The sequence below is a fragment of the Dama dama genome, chromosome 18, assembly GCF_033118175.1.
Source record: "Dama dama isolate Ldn47 chromosome 18, ASM3311817v1, whole genome shotgun sequence".
Lineage (NCBI taxonomy): Eukaryota > Metazoa > Chordata > Mammalia > Artiodactyla > Cervidae > Dama > Dama dama.
The window spans coordinates 40,551,830-40,575,477 of NC_083698.1; the positions used below are offsets into that span (position 1 = coordinate 40,551,830).

General features: G+C 34.9%; 1 protein-coding gene across 3 annotated transcripts in view; it reads left to right on the forward strand.

The window, feature by feature from the left end:
* MAGI2 (membrane associated guanylate kinase, WW and PDZ domain containing 2) overlaps positions 1 to 23,648 on the forward strand; it is a 1,418,975-nt gene that overhangs the window by 949,724 nt on the left and 445,603 nt on the right. For all 3 annotated transcript variants that reach the window (XM_061165155.1, XM_061165157.1, XM_061165156.1), the window contains exon 6: positions 3,716 to 3,795. In XM_061165155.1, coding sequence (XP_061021138.1) covers positions 3,716 to 3,795 — 80 coding nt within the window. The remainder of the gene's footprint in view (positions 1 to 3,715; positions 3,796 to 23,648) is intronic.

The window sequence follows — 23,648 nt, forward strand, 5'->3', positions numbered from 1 at the left end:
CGTTGGGAATCAGATATATCTGTATAATGCCAGCTCTCTTACTTTCATGTACTAGGTGTGTATCCTTAGGCAAGTCACTTGTCTTCTCTCAGCCTTCCTTTTTCTGTAAAATGGAGTTAAAAATACTAGCCACAAAGACTCATTAGCATTAAATGAAGTGATGCTATGGAAGTTCTAACAGAGCCTGACAAAATAGGCAATCAGGAAACGTTACAAGATAATAAGAATATCTTTGCAGTGGTATGGCATAATGTCAGCAGCTTTTCCTGTTAAAGGGAAGCATTTTCTGTATGAGAAGACTATTTCCTTGGCAGATAAGATGTTATTATTTATTGTGCTGCTTTTGTCAATTTGGAAAAGGTTAAACCTAAAAAATATCCAGAAATTTCAAATTCATTACACATCAGCCTATCACACGTCTTCAAGGCCATTCTGATGTGAATTTAAACTAGAATTGCAGAGGTGAATGAAAATTCACTTCTGGTTTACTCCAGTCCTCCTGATAGTTTAACATCAAAGACTTTTGGATATACCATTTTTTAAGGTTTTCATTAGGTTTTAAAATATGACAGTGACAGAACTTAAATAGCTACTGACTCCACTTGATCTCTTACTCTTCATAATCATAGCATTAACTTTAACCATATAAATACATAGAGTAGTATATTACCATGATTCAAAGTTCCTGGAAAATATGTATTTCATTCCTCAACTAGAAAAAGTGTCTTTGCAAAGGCAGCCTATATATGTGTATGTGTCTCTGTTTAAGAAACTAATATTGAAATACAGGGTTATATAACGTTAGCATCTTACCTTCTTGTCATTCATGCTCCTCACAATTTGGGAGAAAGCAGAAAATTGGTGTTCTGCATCTGCAACTTCTCTAGTAATGAAAGTGACAAGAAATCACTTTTTTTTTTTTTTTTAAAGAAATCACATTCTTAACTCGAGGAAGGATGGTGTGCAGATTGTGAAAAATCCCTCAGTGGTCCCCTTTTACATCATCTCCTACCCAATGTCAAATCTTATTTTCAAGTGGAATTGTTGACGTTTAAAAATTATATAATTTAAGGAAGTGGAAAAGCCACCTAGTCTGTTGTCTCCCAAACGCACTAAAAATATCCCCTTTGTAAGGCATCTTAAAGAAGCATGCAAATTGCAAGGCTTGTGAGAGCCACTCATGGAAAATACCATGCTGTATCTTCTTGAGATGTTTGTGACAATTACTGGAGGTAACTACAACCCACTTTCTTTCAGAATCAGTTCAGAGGATCAGCTAAGAATGCTGTTAACTATAAGAGACTCAATCTGTCAAAATGTATTAAAGTGACACACTGTTAATGCTAGTTCAACCTGAAAAAATCATCCTGTAATGAAATGCTTTATATAAACTCAGGAAAAATGGGAAATTCATGAGTCTCTACTAAATTGAACAGTATTAGAGACCCATGTTGGAGCTGTATAGAAATGGTAATTTGACTGCTTGCAGTGGCTTAGTAATGTCGCCTTCATACTTATCTGAAGATGTGTGTACTCTTGTGAATACATCTTAGAGACCTAGAAATGACTTTGCTCCAAAATAGGGGAAGAATTTGGAAGAAGCAGGTGTGGGTAAATAGAAGGGAAGATTATTTTCCTTGCTCACCTCCCACGTTTTTTGCTAGCACATAAAAACATAGACATTAACAGACACCCCCCCCCCCACACACACACATATATATACACACACACTTTGAACTGAGGCATATCTATAAAGAGCATCTTTACAGTGACTTTGTTTTTCAAACGGGACCAGTGAGCACTGAACCCAGTGCCACTATCCTCACATTAGGATAGTCATAATCCCCATTCTGTCCATAGGCATCAAGTCTTTAACTGAGAGGAAAAGACTGGACGATATTGATATGACTACAAATCAGGGCCAGAATGAGATACTACTTTACAGAAGTCACATGTGGGGAAAATAAAAGCTAGCATACCCTCCCAACAATTTATAATTTCACCAAATTTGTAGACTTTATCTCATCAGATTTATTAGAGTCCTGCTCAGAAAGATCAATTATTGAGGAGTTCCTAAGTATGAAGAAAATGATTGGAAAGTGTTTTCTCTCTATCCCACATGTAAGTCAGAAACTAAAGGGAATGTTTTTTAAGAGCAGAAACTTCATGACCCAAGGATATTAATGTCTAGGTTCTCAGACTGGAGATGGCTCTGCACTTGGGCAAACATATGATCGTCCAGAAAACACTCTTTAAAGAGTACTTTAACACTCTGGAATCATTTGCTCACTGCCCTCCTGAACCCCTTCTCTCCTCCTTCCTGCCTTGAAATTCCCTTCATTAAGTAGGCACTTAATCTCTAGATGTTTGCTATTAAATAATGCTACCTGGGAGACTTTTCTGAACTGTGCTTTAAGTGCAGATTGGTTCATCAGATTATTTAGCTAACACTGTAATATGATAAAATATATTTAAATCTCATTGAAGAAAGAGACAGCACATGTGAATTGACATCATAATTGTAATTTTGACGTCCTTACAACTGTGTTCAAAGATCTCTGTTATGTGGCTTTAATTTATATTTCTAACCTATTTTCCACTTTTCCCTTTCATATTACATTCTAACTCTTCTCTATATAAACCTCACTTTTCTACATCTGTGACTTTGATCATTCTTTTTAAGTCCTCACAAATGTCACGTCCTTGGTATTTTGTCCATTGACAGATGAGATAACATGAGACAGCTATTCACAGCAAATAGTTTAGCTCCACTGTATGGTTATGAACCATTCATAACCATAATGTAGTTCATTCATAATGTAACTCTCAAATACAGCATGTATAAGAATCACCTGGAATGCTAGCCAAAGATGGAGACTTTGCAGCCTCACCTCAAAGATTCTGATTTGGTAGTTCTATGAGGATCCAGAAGATACATTAAATCCACCAGATGATTCCAGTGCAGGTCATTCTAGAACCTCTTTTAAAGACACTGTTCTAAAAACATCTCTCCTTTGCTTTTTAAATTTTTGGCAAGACTTCCCAGAGATCATTTTTTTAAAAGAAAATTGTCATTAAAAATTATAATTCCCAGAAATTCCATTCAGAAATGCTAGAATACAAGCATTTTTACCCCCTAGCTGGATTGAAAGTATTTAGATGGAAGATAGCTAAATGTGGGTTAATGAAATTGCTATTAATCACTTTTTGAGAAAATGTAGGAATCCCAAGAACATGCTATAATTTGCATCACTTTTGTACTCCCTCTGCCAACTCTGTAGTTAAAAGAGTAACAAAACAACTGTTTATGAGAAGGACAGATTTAAGATGAAAATAATTCTTTTGCAAAACTCAGGAAATAGTATCAGAGCCTGCAGCCTGTGCTCTTCCAACTGGAGAATCCTGTATTTGTAATAAATTCCTTTTGCTCTGGATGAGTTCTGCATTTTCAATGAGGTTAACTTGGCAACATTCTAGTTGATTTTAATAAAAATAGCTGCTTTGAGGACAGGGAGCTGAGGTTGCCAAATTTACAGCTGCCTTGCACAATTACTCTTACACCTCCTTCAGGGCTACTTAGAACCAGTAAGCAAATTAAGTGTATCGATTGCAATTTTGTTGGTCTAACCCTGTTTTTTTTTTTTTTTTCCTCTTAAGGAATAAACTTGATTCCTTTCAGTATGTGTCTGTTCAGAGTGATCTCTTTTCTTTTCAGCCATAACACAAAGACAACATCATGGCTGGATCCACGACTTGCGAAAAAGGCTAAACCTCCAGAAGAGTGCAAAGAAAATGGTAAGTTATCTAAGTTTGTATGGTGTTTTGGCGTTGCACTTCAAGAATGTGTCTATTTCTTAAAAGAGGGTCTTGTCTAAAGAAACTGTATTCTGATTGAGACAATTTTAAAGCTGTAATATTTAGTGCTCAGATAGGAGAGAGAATTAACTCGGCATTTCAGCAGTGCCATGTGGTTTTCCTTTTTCTCTTTAAGGTGACTGTGCTGGATATCACAGCTCTGTCATCTCTGTGGGTTCTGTTTGACTCCTGGCCTTACTTTCCACCACCTACTAGGGAGTTTTTGTTTGCAATATGTCTCTCTGAGTACTCTGATCTTTTCATTGGAATTGAATATGGTGTATAGAGAAAAGTACTGTGAAACTATAAGTGATATTTTATTTTTGTGTTGTGAGGCATAACATTCTAATAGTTACTAAGGAATGAATCCATGATTTAAAGATATATGTGAATAATCTTTCTTTCAACCAAGCATTTAAATACAATTAATTGCATGAATGTGCTGGGTTATCCTTAGTATTTTACATTTTCCAATGCAATGGCATTAACTTGCTTGAAAATCAACTGTTTTCATCTACGTGAAGGGTTTTTAAAAATAATCTTGATGATTAGATGAATGGAAACCTTGTTCTTGTATAGTAAATTATATAGATGAAATCTGTTACTGACGATACTTATAAGTTTTGTACCATTGAGTTTAATGTTGAAAGAGTACTTATAATTTGTCTAAAATGATAAATATCATATACTCCTGAAGATTCATTATTTGAACACATTCACAGCTTTTATCTGATCAAATTATTAGAGCCTTGTTCAGAGACATCTCATCATTGAAGAGCTCTTAAAAGTGAGGAAAGTGATGAGGAATATTTACACTTTTTAAAAAGCTTTTAGAAAGTCAACTTTTTACGAAGTCTGTAATTCTAAAAGTCCTTTAATTTTGACATAATTCTGTCTCAGATAATATCAACATGCTATTGTTCATTCTTAGGTTATATGGTAACTATTCACAAGTTGGTTATACAACTGAGTTAAATTTGAAAATCAGTATACAATTTACATGTATATATTTGAATGCATTAGTCTCTTAATTTTTATCACTTTAATTTTATATTCATAGCTGTATCTGTGTGCCTTCTGTATACAAGTATAGCTATATGTATGTGAATTTTTTACAATTATTTTGTGACATGAGATTTTGAGCACAATTAGGTTACATTTCATTGATACCCATAAGACATGTGTTACAAATTATGATTGGTTATAAATTAAAATTACCTGATCTATCATATTTAGGAGTTACAATTTACTTATGCCACAGATAGAAAGCCTTAATATATAATAATTAAAATGAATTCAGTGATTTTGCAGTTCTTTAACATGTTGAACTTCTCAACTCTCTTGTTATTCTTTGAGTTGTTCTTTTCATTATAAAAGGCGATTAAAGTCAAATCTTGAAATCCCGGGAGAGATGTGAGTTTAACATTTTGAATAACTGTAACATTTCAATGTTATCAGTTTCTCCTATATCCATACTCGTCTGTCTTCTCAGGATGGTAGATGCCTAAAATATACCAGTATCTCTGAATCCATTTGCCATTAAGAAATAAGTCCTAGAATGGAGTCTTATAGCTCATAATGATTTTATAAGTGGTTAATTACTGTTTTTCATTTTATTCAAAATAAGTAATCCACAGACTTTATTTCATATATTATTGGAGTATTTTACAATGGAAACTAATATCTAGGTAAAATACTACTGTTCCAGACACATATCTTAAGTTTTCTTACCAAGAAAAGTGCCTTTTGGTCATAGTATTGCTTCTGTTTTACTTTTTTTTTCTTTTCTTTAAATTATTTAGGTTAAAATTGTTTAAAATATTGAGTGTTAATGCATTGCTGTTGAGTCTACTAGTTAAGACAGGGTTCTTTATATGTTTCACAAGTCAACTCAGATAAAAAATGCTAGTAATTTTTTGAATGCTGAAATATGTATAATATATGTGTAAAAAATATAGAGGCTTAAGATGATACTATATTTCACTGGCAAAGATTTATCCTTCTTCTACTAGGGAGATAGCATGGAGGCTAATTACCTTAATCTGATCAGAACTGGGTCAATATGAGGTTGGACTGAACTTTGGTGAGACCCAGTCTACCTCTGGTTTGCCTTTTTCTTATGGTGTTTGCTCACCCAGAGTTTCAACAGCCTATTGTAGGTCAGCAAGTATTTTCTATAGAGGGTCAGGTAGTAAATATTTCAGGCTTTGGTTACCCAGTCTCTTTGCAACTACTCATTGTTTTAGAAAAGTGGCCAAAATCGATATACAGATAAAGAGCATGGATTTATTTCAATAACCGTAGCTCAGGTACACAGAAACTTGAGATTTATCTACTTTTACCAAGTAAAATATTATTCTTCTTTTGATTTTTTTCTCAATTATTTAGAAGTGTATAAACTATTTACTTACCTCTTGGACCATACAAAATATAGGAGCAGGCTGGACTTGGTCCAGAGGATCAACCCTGGTCTAGTGGGTCCACGTGGAGCCTGCCCCTGGGTAGCTCTTGAACACCAACATTTAATTTTTTTTCTTCTTGACGCTGCAAAACTGCCAAAAATCCATGGTGCCTTTCAGGGGTTTTAGCTTATTTTAAACCTTGCATCTTCTGAACTTGACAGATGTCATCATGGGATGATTGGCATTGTTGGAGCCTGTCAATCCCTCAAGATTCTGCAACAGCCTCCCCATTTCTGTCACCCCCAGTATTGGCCTTCTTCCCAGGCTAAGGCTGGATTCTTCTCACAGCCCAGTCAACAGAAATGAACTACACATTCTTTCCTTACCTCTCCAGGGTTCTTTCTCCAGATTCTTAGACCATTTTAGATCTTTTATTTCAGCAGTTCTCTGATTCCTTTGTACTGCTTATTTTTTACTTTTAATCTAGATTTTCTGTGTGTTCTCTTGGGTTATAACCTGCTAACTTCATCCTACCTAGAAGCAGAAATTTTATTGCAATAATTTTTATATTCAATAATTTAGACCTTACTGGGTTGCCTACCATAAATTCTTTATTATCATTATAATTTATATTTAATTTCACAAGGTTGAATCCCATGTTGTATATATGTACATAGTTTATAAATGTACATACGATGTATGTGTATGTAGATATGAATTACATCTGTAAATATATGCTTCTTCAGTTCTGTTTATATAGATGCCTGAGAGTAATTCTTTAGTCAACTATAAAGAGGAAGCTGAGTAAAACAGAGATGGGACACTGATTTAGATTTAAATTATTCTTGAATGAGAGAAGCACTAACAAATATTTTCTTATTAGTATCAAGGGGAGAAAAGCCATCATGGATGACTCAGTACAAATACTTACTAAACAACCACTTATTCTATTGAAACTAATCATTTTGCATTTTTGTCTGAAGAATAACATAACTACTAAACATAAGAACATATTTCCTTCTCTCACAGTACAGTTGCAAATACTGAAGTAATTGTGTTCTGTGTATTTGTCGTGGCTCTGTGCATTTTTGGAGTTTTAGCACCAGTCTACATGGCAGAAAAAACTCACCACCTACTACTGGATTCTAATATTAGTATTTGGGGGAGTACTGTTTAGCACGCTAATATAGTCTTTAACAAAATGCAAATAGCGGTTAACTATTAAAGAATTCGAATGTAAGATTGCCTGAACTACATATAAAGCATTATCGTATTGTCCCCAGTCCTCAGAATTAGCACTGTGGTGTTTGAGATGTTTCTAGTCATAAACATCCCAGTGATGATACAGTCTACGTGAATCACTGCATTAGGGTTAATATCAAAAGTAATTCAATCCCAGTATGACTCTCCTTTAAGTTGAAAAATGACTAAACTCAGTAGGACTATGGTATTGTATTCAGGAAAGGACATTATGTAGAATTTTTCAGGAAAAGCCCTATGGCAACCCACTCCAGTGTTCTTGCCTGGAGAATCCCAGGGACAGGGTAGCCTGGTGGGCTGCCGTCTATGGGGTTGCACAGAGTCGGACACGACTGAAGTGACTTAGCAGCAGCAGCAGCAGCAATCTGTGGGCTTTTAGGTAGGTACTTAATTTCTAGGAGCCTAGGTTTTCTGACCTGTAAAATGGAAAGGATATCTATTTCACGGAAATTTAGTTTCACATACAAGAAGCACAGAGTTTGTTGTACAATAGGCTCTAAATTGCTTCTTCACTTTCTTTCAAGTATGCTCTGAGCCAACACATCAGCCTCATGGAAGACAAGGGCAAAGAAATTCAGAATAGTTAGCCTACCTTGAGAACCTTTAGTTACTTTAGGGTGCTCTGAAGAGGTAGAAAATAGCAAACCCACGTAGGCTAAAATTATCCAGCTAGCTAATTCCAGCCTGGTATTAGTAGACAGGCTGTCCCGCTCACCACCATCTCCATTCTGTTAAAATGGCTGTAAATTTCACAGAGAATTAGAGCTATGTGAATGGGATGGCTTCATTTATATATTTTGTATCTGTGAATTTAGTTGTCTCATGTTACCATAGGGGGAAAAAGAAATTTACATAATCTTAACCTTTTACCTACATGAGAACTGCTTTTCAGCTTATTTTAACTAAAGCCTGAACTATTACTTACTCTAGCTTAGAAAAAAAAGTCCAAAATATATATGTCCAAAATACTCATGATTGAAGATAGCATAAGCTTTGTTTCAGAATAGTTATTAGATGGATGGATTTTCTCAAGAGAAGGAGGTTGCCTTTCTAAAATAATTGAAAACACTAATTTCAGGTCATTTCTTAAGTGAATTTTATAGAAATGACAGACAGATGTGGACATTTTTATTTTCATAGTTCAAATTCTGTCTCTCAACAACATAATTTATTTTCCTTAAATAGGGACTTTGAACTTTCTCTGAATTTTTTGATGATTAGAGATCCTAGATTAAATATGACCAAATTAATATATCCCTTAAATATTTGATTTTCTAATCTGATAAAACTGCCAGGATTATATTTGTAAAGTATCTTGAATTTTTTTCACTAGGAAGACTTAATAAAAAACAATCGCTAAAGCTATTTACTATTCAAGTACTAAAACTTTAAAATTAAAAAGATACGTTTATGTGCAAATATTGTACTCCTAATGTTTAAGTACTACAGACAAACTAATTTGAGTATTTTCTGTCTATACTGATATTTTTGGGTGTCTTGGTTTTAAAAACTGAAGAAATTTAAGATTTCTTAATAGAAGTAATTAATTCTTATTCTACTAACTGTTAATTGTTTGTATTGCTAGTCATTATTTTCTAAGGCAACACTTTGAGATATGCTTTATCCAACAATATAGCACTGTTAGCTTGATTTCAGCTCAAGGGTACTAAGAAAAAACAATATTTTAGGAATATGAATCTTTTTGGAGGAAATAACAAAATTAATCTAAAATAAGTCATTGGAGAAATCAGTGGATATTCCACTGTTGTGCACAGATACCAAATTCTGGGTTGTTCCTGGCTGGCATCTGTTCAAATTTGTCCCATTCTATTCTAAGTGGTTAGTGTCACAACAATTAAAGTTGTTAAATATTTGGAATTTCATTTCTGTACCAATTATTTATTTTCCCTCTTCTACCTATTCATATTTACTGTAACTATCAGGTAGTACCTCGTCCTTTAGTTCTCAACTTTTATGCTTAGGAATATGTTATATCTTTTCCTTACTCCTTGTGGCTCAGACGGTAAAGCGTCTGCCTGCAATGTGGCACACCTGGGTTCAATCCCTGGGTCAGGAAGATCCCCTGGAGGAGGAAATGGCAACCCACTCCAGTACTCTTGCCTGGAAAATCCCATGGATGGAGGAGTCTGGTAGGCTACAGTCCGTGGGGTCGCAAAGAGTTGGACAAGGCTGAGCGACTTCACTTTCTTTTCTTTAATGCACACAAATTTAAAAATAATTTTGACATCACTGAAACTGTTGTGCATAGCAGCAAACTTATTTCAGATTTTTTCAAATATGGCTGTTTTGGGAAAGCATTATAAATCCACAGTAAATAGCAAAGGAATGTACAAGGAGTTCCAAACACCCTTAATGAAGTCTCCCCTATGTTAACATCTTATAACTACAATATCAAAATCAGGAAATTGACATTGATACAATGCACAGAACTTATTCAGACTTCCCTAGTTACACAAGTACTCGTTTGTGCATTTTTCTATACAATTATACCATCTGTGTGGCTGCATAGAACCATAACCACAATAAAGGATTTGTTACCTTGAGACTCAACCATTGTACAGTCATACATATCTCCTGCCACTGCACAATCCTTAGCCCACTAATCCATTCTCTATTTTGATTACTTTATTTCAAAAATGTTATACAAGTAGCATCATGCAGTGTATAAACTTTTGAGATGGCTTTTCCATTCAATTAAATTATGTTGAAACCCATTCAAATGTGTGCCTCAATGGCTTGCTACTTTTTATGTACCATTGACAAGCATTTGCCCATTGAAGGATATCGAAATTGTTTCCAGTTTTTAGCTAACACAAATAAAATTACTACAGACACTTGTATACAGGTGTTTGTATGAACATAGGTTTCATTTCCCTGACATGAGTGTTCTAGATTGCAATTGCTAGGATATTATAGAAAGTGTTGTTATTTTTGTTCAGTCACTCAGTCATGTCTGACTCTTTGCAACCCCATGAACTGCAGTATGCCAGGCTTCCCTGTCCTTCATTATCTCCCGGAGTTTGCTCAAACTCATGTCTATTGAGTCGATGATGCCATCCAACCATCTCATAGATGATAGAAAGTGTATCATTACTTTTAAGAACAAACTACAAAACTATTTTTAGAGTGACTGTACCCATTTATTTCATTCCCACCAGCAGTGAGGGATCCAGTTTTACTGCATACTTGCTGGCGTTTGGTGTTACAACTTGTTTTTTGTTTGTTTGTGTGTTTGTTTTTTAGCCATTTTGATAGACTGTAATGATATTGCATTGTGGTTTCAATTTGTGTTTCCATAATGGTTAATAATATTGAACATATTTACATGTGATTATCATTTATATATCCTTCTCAGCAGCATGTCTGATCATGTCTTTTGCCCAATTTTTAATTAGACTAATTTTTAAATTGTTTTGAGAGTTCTTTACATATTCTGGTTTTGTAAAGATACATGCTTTGTACAATTGATCAGATATATTTTGTACAAACATTATCTCTCAGTGTGTAATTGGTCTTTTTATCTTCTTAACAGGGTCTTTTGCAGAGAAAATGTTTTTAATTTTATTGAGGTCCAATTTATTGAATTTTCCTTTTATGAATCATGTTTTTCATGTCTAAGGACTCTTCACCTAACCCTAGGTGCCAAACATTTTTTTCATGTCTTTTTCCTAAATTGTGTAGTTTTACATTTTGCATTTAAACCTGTGGTCTGTGTTGACTTAATTTTTTGTATAAGGCATGAATTTTAGGTTCAGGTTCAGTTTTTCCCCCATGGATATCCAGCTACTCCAGCACCGTTTGTTTAAAAGGCTATCTTTTCTCCATTGGATTGTGAGGGCAACTCTGTAATAAGTCATTAGCTGCCACTGGTTTATGTGCCTATCTACATGCCAGTAACACACTGTCTTGATTCTTGTGGCTCTGTGATAAACCTTTATATTAGGGAGCATTGATGCTGCCTAGTTTATTCTTATTAAAGAAAAGGAAAAACTGAGATGGAAAGAGAAAGGAGCTTTAATTAATAGGGAAGAGATAACAATTCTGAACTTCTAAGTGTGCTTGTGGTTACAGAGTGGTAAAAATGACAAATATGAAAAAAAAAAAAAGAATTTGAAGAATTCACTGTTAGAGTGTATGATTGAACACACCTCTCTTACTACTCAGTATATTAAACAACCAAAAATAAGAAGAAATATATGAATAACAGAAATAGGATTATTGATCTAAAAGTTTTAACAAATGGAGAATATACTTCTCAAGCATACATAGTATTTTATAAACATTGGATACATAATAGTCAGTAGAGTAGGTCTTTGCAAAATTTAAAGATGCCATTCCTATATTTACAGAAAGCTTCAATTATATATCAGTAAAATGAAAACTAAAATAATCTCCACAATAGGAACTTTAAGACATATCAATCTTTTCCAACTTTATGGGACATAATTGACAAATGAAATGGTGTCAATTTAAAGCATGAAATATGATGATTTGATTGTCATCCTTTAGTCATGAAGTCAGGTTTCGTAGGTGGCACAAATAGTAAATAATCCACCTGCCAATGCAGGAGACACAAGAGATGTAGGTTCAATCCCTGGGTCAGGAAACTTCCCTGGAGAAGGAAATGATAACTCACTGCAGGATTTCTTGCCTGGAGAATTCCATGGACAGAGGAGCCTGGCAGGCTACATACAGTCCATGGGATTGCAAGGAGTCAGGCAGAACTGAGCACACACATGCTAGATGATTTGATACCTTTATATATTATAAAATGATAAATGTGATTTACTTAATATATCTGTCAACTCATGATTACCTTTCTGTATCTATATGGTGAGAATATTAAAGATTTACTCTCTTTGCAACTTTCAAGTGTATAGTACAACACTATTAACTATAATCATTATGTTGTACATTAAATCCTCAGAACCTACTCAACTTATAACTGGAAGCTTCTTCCTTTTGACCAATATCAGCTGGTTTCCCCTACTCCCCAGCCCTTGGCAACCACCATTCTACTCTCTGTTTCTATGTGTTTAGCTTCTTAGAATTCCATGTATAAGTATGATCACATAGCACTTGTCTTTCTCTGACATTTCCCTTAGCATACTGCCCTCAAGGTATATGCATGTTGTTGCAAATGGCAGTATTTCCTTCTTTTTTATGTCTGAATACTACACCATTGAATATATACATCATGTTTTCTTTACCCATTCAGTGTTCAGTGGATACTTAGGTTGTTTCCATATCTTGGCTATTGTAAATAAGGTTGCAGTGAACATGGGAGTGCAAATATCTCTTTGAGATAATAATGTAATTTCCTTCAGATATGTATGCAGAAGTGGGAGTGCAGGATCATGTACTAGTTCTGTTTTTATTTTTTTGAGCAATCTCCATACTGTTTTCCATAGTGGCTCTACCAATTTATGTTCCTACCAATAGTGCATAAGTGATTCCTTTTGAACATCTTTTGTCTTTTCTATAGTAGCCATTATAACAGGTATGAGATGGTATGTCCTTGTGGTTCTGATTTGCATTTCCCTGATGATTAACAGTGTTGAGAACATTTTCATGTACCTCTTTGTCTTCTTTCAATGTATGTCTATTCAGGTCCTTTGTCAATTTTTAAAGTAGATTGATTTTTTGCTGTTTATGTGCAAGTTGTGAATTTATTTTAGGTACTAATCCATTTTCAGATGAATGTTTTGCAGATTTTTTTTCAATAGATGTTTTCTGCCTTTTTGTTATGTTGATTTTTTTTCCTTGTGGGTTCTTTAAGTTCGGTGTTTTCCCACTGGTTCAGCTTTGCCTCTACTGCTTGTTCTTTTGGTGCAATTTCCAAAAATATTACCAAGATCAACATCAAAGAGCTTTTTCCATATGTTTTCTTCTAGGATTTTAATGATTTCAGATCTTACATTTGAGTCTTTAAGCTCTTTTGAGTTAATTTTTGTGAGTGGTATAATATAGATATCCAGTTTCGTTTTTTTAATATGAATATCTGGTTTTCCCAACAGGATTTGTTGGAGAGACTATCCTTTCCCCACTCAGTACTCTTAACTGCCCTATCAAGTACTAATTGACTTGTAAATGCAAGTTTTTTTTGGGGCTCTCAATTCTATTCCATTTGTCAATGTGTCTGTTTTTATGCCAGTACCGTAAGGTTCAACGACTTTAGCTTTGCAATATGATTTGAAGTAGGAGGAAGTTTGATGCCTCTAGCTTTGTTTTTCCCTTCTTTGGATTACTTAGCTATTTGGGATCTTTTGTGGTTCCATACAAATTTTACAACTTTTTTTTCTGTTCCATGAAAAATTCCATTGGTATGTTATTAGAGATTGCATTGAATCTATAGACTTTAGGTAGCAAGAACATTTTAATAATAACTCATCAATTTCATCAACATGGAATTTTTTTACATTTATATGTGCCTCTTGACATCTTTCATCAGTGTCTTACAGCTTCAGTTGTACAGATCTTTTATTTCCTTAAGTTTATTACTTAGTATTTTTTCTTATTTTTGATGCTATTATAAATGGAAATTTTTTTAATTTTGTTTTTCAGATAGTTGTTGTATGGAAAGGCAGCAGTTATTATTTGTTACTTTTCTACAAATTTACTGAATTCATTAACTAGTTCTAAGCACTTTTTGGTGTGGAGTTTTCAGGATTTTCTCTATATAAAATTATATCATTAGCTAACAGAGACCATTTTATTTCTATCGTAGAAAATGTTTCATGTACACTTGAGAAAATGTATTCTGCTACTGTTCGATGAAATGTTCTACATATCTAAGTCCATGTATTCCAAGATGCAGTTTAAATCCAATATTTCCTTTTTAATATTCTATCTGGATGATCTATCCATTGTTGAGAGTGAGGTATCGACATTACTATATCATCTATTTCCCCCTTCACACCTGTATTTGCTTAATATTTAGGTTCTCCAGGATGAAATGCATATCTATATCCACATGCAGTTGCTATATTCTCTTGATTAATTGACCTCTTTATCATTACAAAATGACCTTCTTTGTCTCTTGTTAAACTTTTTAAAGTCTATTTTGTCAGATGTAAGTTAGCACTCTTGCTGTCTTTTGGTTTTCCCTTGTTTGGAATATCTTTTTCCATCCATTCACCTTGAACCTATATGTCCTTAAAGTTGAACTGAGTCTCTTTTAGGCAATATATAGTTGGGTCTTGTTTTTCTGTCCTTCTGGGATACCTGGATACTTTTCTCCTTTTTAATCTTCCTATATGTTACTTGAACTTGAAGATTCTATATTTATTTACTTGTAGTATATTTTTCATAGTAGTTGGATTGAACGTTACACTAATGTGTAATTTATCACAATCTAATAATATTGACATATTGCTACTTACAATTAAGTATAGAAGTTTTACTTCTAATTATGTTCCTTTAGCCTCTCCTGGAGAAGGCAATGGCAACCCACTCCAGTACTCTTGCCTGGAAAATCCCATGGATGGAGGAGCCTAGTAGGCTGCAGTCCCTGGGGTCGCTGCGAGTCAGACACGACTGAGCGACTTCGCTTTCACTTTTCACTTTCATTCATACGACTGAGCGACTTTGCTTTCACTTTTCACTTTCATTCATTGGAGAAGAAAATGGCAACCCACTCCAGTGTTCTTGCCTGGAGAATCCCAGGGATGGGGGAGCCTGGTGGGCTGCCCTCTATGGGGTCGCACAGAGTCAGACATGACTGAAGCGACTTAGCAGCAGCAGCCTCTCCACTTTTTTAAATATATTTGAATTAAGCATTTCCTTTGAAAGTGAAAGTGAAAGAAAGTAATAATTTCCTCTAACATATGTTGAAATACTCCATTAAGTGTTGTTATAATGTTTGTTTTAGCTATCAAATAAAATTTAAGAGGGCTTCTCTCGTAGCTCAGTCGGTAAAAAATTGGCCTGCAGTGCAGGAGACCTGGGTTTGATCCCTGGATTGGGAAGATCCCCTGGAGAAGGAAATGGCAACCCACTCCAGTACACTTGCCTGGAAAATCTCATGGACAGAGGAGCCTAGTGGGCTGCAGTCCTTGGGATCTCAAAGAGTTGGGCACGACTGAGCGACTAACACTCACTTACTTACAATTTAAGAATTTCTCTAAGAGAATGATTATTTATCATCTTTTCCTCCAGATGTCCCATTCCATTGAACTTTTCTTTCTAAAGTTCTGAGTTTTCTCCTGTTATCAGGTTTTTTTTGTCTTGTTTTGTATGTTTGTTTTGAGAACTTCAGTTAGCCATTCTTTAGGGCATGTCTGCTAATGGCAAACTAAGTTATTGGTGTTTTTTGTTTGTTTGTATCCATCTAAAGGGTGTATTTATTACCCTTCATTCATCCAGAGTATGAAATGTGCACCACTTCCTCATGACCCCCAGTTTCAGATAAGAAATCCACTGTTATTTGAATTTGTGTTGCCCCATAGATAGTATGACACTTTTCTTAGTTGTTCTTAAGACTTTTTCTACCTTTCATTTTCAAACATTATGGTGTCTGTTGGTGTGAATTTCTCTTTTTTATTGGTTTATGCAAATTCTTGAATCTATAGGTTTATCTATTTTGCCAAGTTGGGAAATCCTTTGGCGTAAATTTTTAGTTATTATTTATTTATTTGTTTGTTTGTTTGCCCTTTCTATCTTCTACTTCTGGAACTTCGATGATAGAAATGTCAGTATCTTTGTTACTGTCCTACAAGTCCCCGTGGCACTGTTTTTTTCTTTTTTGTGTTTTTTGTTCATATTGAGTAAATTCTACTCCTCAGGCTTCAATTTCACTGTTCTGTCCTCTGTTCAATTCACTCTTCTACTGAATTCACTCAGTGAGATTTGAATGCCTTATTTGTTTATGTTTTTGTCATGCTACGTGGCATGTGGGATCCTAGTCCCCTGACCGTGAATCTAACTCACGTTCCCTGCATTGGAAGCACAGGGTCTTAACCCCTAGACTACCAGGGAAGTCCCAGATTTTATTTCCAATTTTTTTTTTTCTATTCTGTGACTTACATTTTGTTATTTTTTACCATTTCTATTTATTTTCTGATTTTTTTCCATTAGTTTCAAGGGAATTCACAATTTCTTGTTGAAACAATTTTATGATGGATACTACAAAATCTTTGACAGATCATCCCCAAAATTGATTTATCTTGCTATTGGAATCAGTTGATTGTCTCTTCTTATCCATTTTGAGATATTCCTAGTTAGCGGTATAATGAATTTTATTTCACTTTATCCTGAACTGATTTTACATGGAATTTATAGACATTTAAAATAAAATATGTTAGCAGTAAGTGTCCCTGTTTAAATTTTGTATGCATATACTGACCCATTTTGTAGGCTGTGGTTTCAGATGCAGTATGGTTTTCAGAGCGCTTGCTGTGCTATTTTAGTCAACGTGGTTCTTACTTGGGAATTCCTGACTGATCCCTGCTGGTGCTATCTGCAAGCTGTGCAAGGGTCCTCCCTGAGTTGCTTGTTGTCACTAGTAGGGATGTGGGATTCTGGATCTGTGGGATAAAAAATGTTACCCCTTGTGTATGTTCTCTGCCCACCTGGTAAAAGGGGGTGTAGGGCAGGGGATGGATCACCTCCTTGGGACCCACTAATGTCACCATCTCAAGTGTATCAGGCCATCACTCCTGATGGGGAATATGTTGGTCTCTCTGGGCTCCAAGATGCCACCAAGGGCCTCACCATTGTAGCTGGGGGTGTATACTGGAGATGAGTCTGCCCTCATTCTCATGTCCCTGCTAGGTTCTCCTTTTCAGGGTCCTTTGGCAAGACAGAGTAGGCTTTTCTTATTTGCTTACTTGTTTCTTTGTTTGTATGTACCTATTGGTATTTCTGGCTTACAGCCTGGCCCTAGTCTAAGGTATGTAAGAGTAAAAGGAAAACTCTGGGAACTCACTGTGGTATCTATCATTCTTACAATCCTGTGGTATCTATCACACTTCAAATCAAGAAAGGGTTGCTAACCTTTCTACTAATCTACGTTTTTATTTCCATATCTCCAGTCTGTGTGTATGTGCGTGTGTGTGTGTGTGTGTGTGTGTGTTTGTGTGTGTGTGTGTGTGTGTGTGGTTATCTCTTGAATTATTTCCGGGGGAGGAACAGAGGAAAGTGCACCTATACAATCTTGTCTGGGATCACATGTCTAAGTATGTCTTTTGATACCAAATGATAGCAATACTTTAAAGCTTAAGATTATTTTTTCTATACATTCTTCTCTCTGTTGCATTTGCCAAAAGCCTATAAGATAGGTAAAGATTTAACATATATTTTTTAGATAATGATGCTGTAGTCAAGATTTTAAGGACTTAATCCAATAAAAGTATATAGAAAGTAATGCTTGAATTAAGCCACCTGAGTTTAAGACAGATCTCCATGTTACACTCATCTTGTAACACCACTAGATGCTGTAGAATTCATTAAAACTGTTGTATTTTAAATTTTTTATTTAAATAAAATGGAAATTTTTTTCATATATTCTCAATATTTTCCCTGGGCCATTATATCTGTAGATAAACCAATCAGTATAATTATGATCAAAGAATTTGTGTCATAAATTTATGTTCTCAAATTATTAGAGTGAATTCAGTGCTCTGAAAGTCACCTTTAAATGAATATTGATTTATAGTCTGTGCTCTTCAATTAAAAAAAAAAAAACAAGCTTCTACTGTTTTTTTTATGTCTTCACAATTTCTAAAAATGTTCACTACAGTTCACATAATGTGGAACAGTTCCTCCAAGAGCTAAAAGTGCATCTCTGTCAATTACACTGTGAGGCCAGCATTATGTGTCCCTCAGTGGTTAGATCTGTTACCAACGTAGACAACAAAACAGAATGGTGAAGCACTGATTTGATTGTTACACGCAAGTTCTTTCAGAAGCAGGAGAAACAGATCCAGATTGTCAACTCTAACCCAGATAACTGAACATTAACTATGGATTGCAGTTGAAAATTTGAAAAAAAAAAATTAGAGGTTTAATTTCAGTTGCTTAGGTAAGATGATCTGATTTCCCTCTTGGTACATGTAATTTTAAGATTTCCTAAGTGCTATGTATCACCAAACAATGCTTTTCAAAGCTGATTTCTATTAAAAAAAAAAAAAAGCAAACTTTTTTAAAGCTAGTCTCAATAAAAAATGAATGTTATAATCCAATGCATGATTGTGGCCTAAGCAACAAGCAACTCAAAGTTTCTATATGTGTTCAGTGGGGCTGCAGTTATAGTTAAGAGCCTATTCATGTTGCTATTAGAAACCCATCTATTAAGGAATTATACTTCCAAGAGCTCAAGATTTTATATATTATTTGTGTGAACAATTTTAACTTTAAAATTTGCCTTCAGAAATAAAGGAGGCAAACACTATTTGATGTTTTGTTCCCAAATTATATTGGAGAAGGAAATGGCAACCCACTCCAGTACTCTTGCCTGGAAAATCCCATGAACGGAGGAGCCTGGTAGGGTGCAGTCCATGGGGTCTCTAGGAGTCGGACATGACTGAGTGACTTCACTTTCACTTTCTTTCCCAAATTATATAAGGAACCCAAATAGAACCATTATTACCAAGACATTTTTGTGTTGTTCAAGTTAGCAACACAAAGTCCATTTGAAACTGCATTGGTTTTACTTGTTCTTGAAACTTCTTACTAGTAGTTGATAAATCATGTATATTATCAGTGTTCTTAGCCATAAAACTAAATCTTGATAATATTGGTTTCACAATATTTCTTTCATTTTTTAAAGTATTATCTCTCATCTCCCACATTATTTTTCAACTTATTCTAACTTGTATCCTTTTTCTTTACCTTCATACTTGTTTACTTAACCTGAATCTTTCCTTTGAAGCTATTGTACTCAGTGGTCCAGGGCTTTGAGCTACAGAAAAGTAACCCTTTCCCTCTGCTTCTAGTACTCAGTTCTTATATATCATAAATCATGTTTCATCTTTAATAAAGGTAGATTATCTACGTATAAAGAAGGTTGGACCACTCATCCATATGACCAATATTTATTGGATAGACACTTTACTGGTAAAATTATGAACCTTGAAAAACACAAGTGCAATGCCTGACCCCATTCTTCAAAGAGCAGCATTGTTGAGAAGATACTATATTAAGCTTTAAAACAATGAGGAAAGTTTAGTAAAAAGTGTCAGAAACTGTCACAGAAGAGGAAAATTAAAGACAGCCAACTGTAAATAGGAATGTAAGGGAAAGCTTGATGACATACTTGGAATTTGAACAAAAATCGAAAGATGATTGGATTTAAAGTATTGTAAATAGGAATGTAAGGGAAAGCTTGATGACAGACCTGGAATTTGAACAAAATTTGAAAGATGATTGGATTTAAAGTCATTTTTAAATGTTCGCTAACATTTATGAAGCTAAATTGCTTCATTTGGTGACCTCTTCTCTCTCTACTCCTCCTCCCTGGGTTGTTGCTCCCATTATTATGACTTTACTTCCCATCTGCATGTTGCTGAATCTCCATTTTTCCTTTCAACTCTGATTAATTCTATCTATAAATTCACACAAATGTTATATTCATTTTTGAATACTCCATTAGGTTCTGTTTCTATTATTGCTTATGTAATGCTAGATAGTTCCGTCCTCTACTCTACTGCAACCAGGTCTGTATTTGTTATTTGATTTTTACTTTATTCTTTAAAAGACTTGTAAAACTCATCCTTTCTGTTACTAAACTGTAAGTCTACATGCATTCTTTTAATCTTTATTCTATACTTCCTCCATAAAATGCTTCATGTAAGAAAATATTTCTTATACTAATGGAATCTATTCTCTGAAAAATGTCTGTTTCCAAATGTCTGATATCTCCTTCCACTATTCACATAAGGTACTTTCCCACTATTCTGTAACTCTGTGCTTTGCATATTCAACATAAATCCAGGGTTTTTGTCTTTGTATTTAAGATTATCCCTGATTTCAGTCTCATTCCATTTGATTCATTTTTCTTAGGAACATGGCCACATGTTATTATTTTCTCTATTTCTTTCTTATTACTAATATTTATTTTAAAGTGCCCCAAAACAAAAAAATCCACAAGAATCAAATAAGCATTCTTGGATCTTCCTTAAGACTAAAGTTCAAAAAGGTCCAAGCACCAACTTGGTATATTGATTTAACGTGGATTTGAACCCCAAACCCTGAGGGAGCTCCTGATAAAATTATGACCCAAGAAAGGGTCAGATGAGCATTTAACTTGAAGTACTGTGAACATCTTAGAATCATATTACAAAAAATGTCAGCTTCCAGGATTTCAGGAGAATTTTAAACAAGAACATCAGGGTATTCGCCTTTGAATTGAATTCCCTATGTCTCTGTTAATACATTTTAAGTTTACTGAATGTTATACACATTATAGGGCTTCCCAGGTAGAGCAGTGATGAACAATCTGCCTGTGAAGGCAGGAGACACAGGTTCAATCCCTGCACTGGGAAGATCCCCTGCAGAAGGAAATAGCAGCCCACTTCAGTATTCTTGCCTGGAGAATCCCATGGACAGAGGAGCCTGGCGGGCTATAATCCATGGGGTTGCAAAGAGTCAGACACAACTGAGTGACTGAGCACATGCACATTGTATTTTCTGAGAAAATATCTATTACATTAGTTTCTTCCCCTTAAATGGAAAAATTACCATTAACTTCTACAGGTGTAAGATTATATGTCTTCATCAGTATCTATATGGGTTAGTGTTCGCCTAATTTTACTTGTCCACTTGCCATTCAGATTCCACTGAGAACATGATTTATTTTGAACAGGGAATCTATTCTTATGGATTGGAAAGCTTGGTTGAGGCTTATTGAAAATTTTAAAAGTGTTGTTTTTTCTTACTCTCGTAACAGGGGCTAGGCAATTCTCAGTCACTCTTCATATGTAATTTAATTAGTTTCTAGTGCCTGGAGCTATGTCATATTAGTTCTTTTCCAGCATAATTTTGAAATTACCTTTTCCACCAGTCTGAAACTCAGCTTTGTGAGTTTTCTTGAGAATGTAACTGAATGATGATCTTGTTGCTCAAGTTTATGTACTATTATACAGATTCCTTTTTTTTATTATCTTCTTACAACTCATAACTTGCAACTAGCTGGATGACTAATACCCTAAAATTAATGAATACCTCTTCAAAATTTGTTGGGAAAAAGTCCAGCTTGCAGGTGAATAGATACATGTGGTAGTTGGTTGTTTTGCTCAAATAGGGTAGTATTCCTGTTGGTCTTGTTCTCATAGTAATATCAGTGTATGGGATAGTAGCTGAGAAAACTTTTGTGACTTCTAAGCCACTGGCACCTAAGTTGGTGTTTCTATGACGGTGATGTCGAGTGTGTCATTGATACATGCTGGAGATTGTTCCCTGGTGATGAGAGGGTGTCAGATGGTGATTTTAAAAGCAAAGCATTGAGTTTGAAGAGATTATAGCTATTACATGGCTTTTTCACCTGTATTATGTATCTCATTAACATCCCTCTCCAATCTTTTTCTTCCCTCTCTTCTTTCCTCCTACTTCTGGGCTCTTTCACCTAACAGCTTGTGACTTAGAGCTTCCTTTTAGCAAGTCTATTTGGAGCAAGGGAAGTTAAAGGGGTATTGTGTTTAGATCTCCATGTATGATTACGTAAGAAATAAGTATTGTGTGTGTGTGTGTGTATTTTATGTCATTGGACAGAGTGAAATGATATGACATTAGAAATGCATCTGGGTAATTAGGGAGGACTTCTTTTACAAGATGGAATTTTTGCGCTAAGTTTTTTGCAAGACTGAAGAGGTATGCCATGACAGAGAAAAAGCAAAAGAAACATATTTTACTTGTGGTTTGACTTGAGGAAGATTTGAAATGAAAGAGAACAAGCAGGTTTTCCTGAAAGCTAAAATTTAAGCAGGTAAAGTCACATGTAGGTATAAAAATAGATGATCATAGAGAAAAGACAGAAATGTTATCAAGTCAGAGGAGATCGGAGCAGGTGCTTGTATGCCATCAAAAAAATAAATAAATAAACTGATACATTGATAGCCTTAAGCCAAAAAAAATGTAGTTCTAACCCCAACCAAGAAGCTAACAGGTTATTTGAGGAATAGCTGAGAAGTGGGACTAGCTGGTAGCAATCCAAAGACATAAAATGGCTCTGATTTCATACCTCAGCAGCTTTTCTGGATATTTGTTGTTTATAAAGCATATTTATTTTCTCAAGAATTTTTACAGATATTCAATTATTTCCCAGTAGCATGCCATAAAATAGTAAAAATTAATATTCTTATTAAGAGACCAAGGCTTAGAGAGTTACAGTGATTTACCCAAACCAGCTACTGGCAAACCTGTTAATCCTTCCCTTGTGGCTCTTCAGTTAGTGACCTTTCCCTCTCAAACACTGCCACTAGGCATGGGGTGGAACCCGGGGGTAAATACCATCAAAAGTCCCTGGGATTTATCAGGCTCATGTGTCTTCTCCCAAAAGATGCCGAGCATCAGTACCATTGTAGCAGGAATCACGAACAGGAGCTGAGAACAACAGCATATGTTTAGGATGATGCTAATTAGCATCATTGCATAACTTGGGAATTTATGCTTAGAAGAATACTTCCAACACTCCATTGGGTTTATAACATCCCATTAAGTGGAATGGGATTGTGGTTACCATTTGCTAGTATCTGTCAGCACACATGGTACCTGCCATGCTTAGAAATACAGTATTCCCTAAAGAATAGTAAAGCTGTCTTAAATTTATTAAATGTTTAGCTTGCTTCAAGGGCAATAATTTGTCCTTCAAAGAAAAGCTTTCTTTTTAAAAAAAGGTGTTTATTGAATCATTAACTGCCGTAAGGAAGATAGATCTGTTAAATATTATTTATTGCTCTTTGGCTCCGTAATCCCTGCTGTCTATATTTGTTTGGTCTTTAAAGTCATTACCTTTTTTTTCCCATTTATTTTTATTAGTTGGGGGCTAATTACTTTACAATATTGCAGTGGTTTTTGCCATACATTGACATAAATCAGCCATGGATTTACATGTGTTCCCCAGCCCGATCCCCCCTCCCCATCCCATCCCTGGGTCTTTCCAGTGCACCAGCCCTG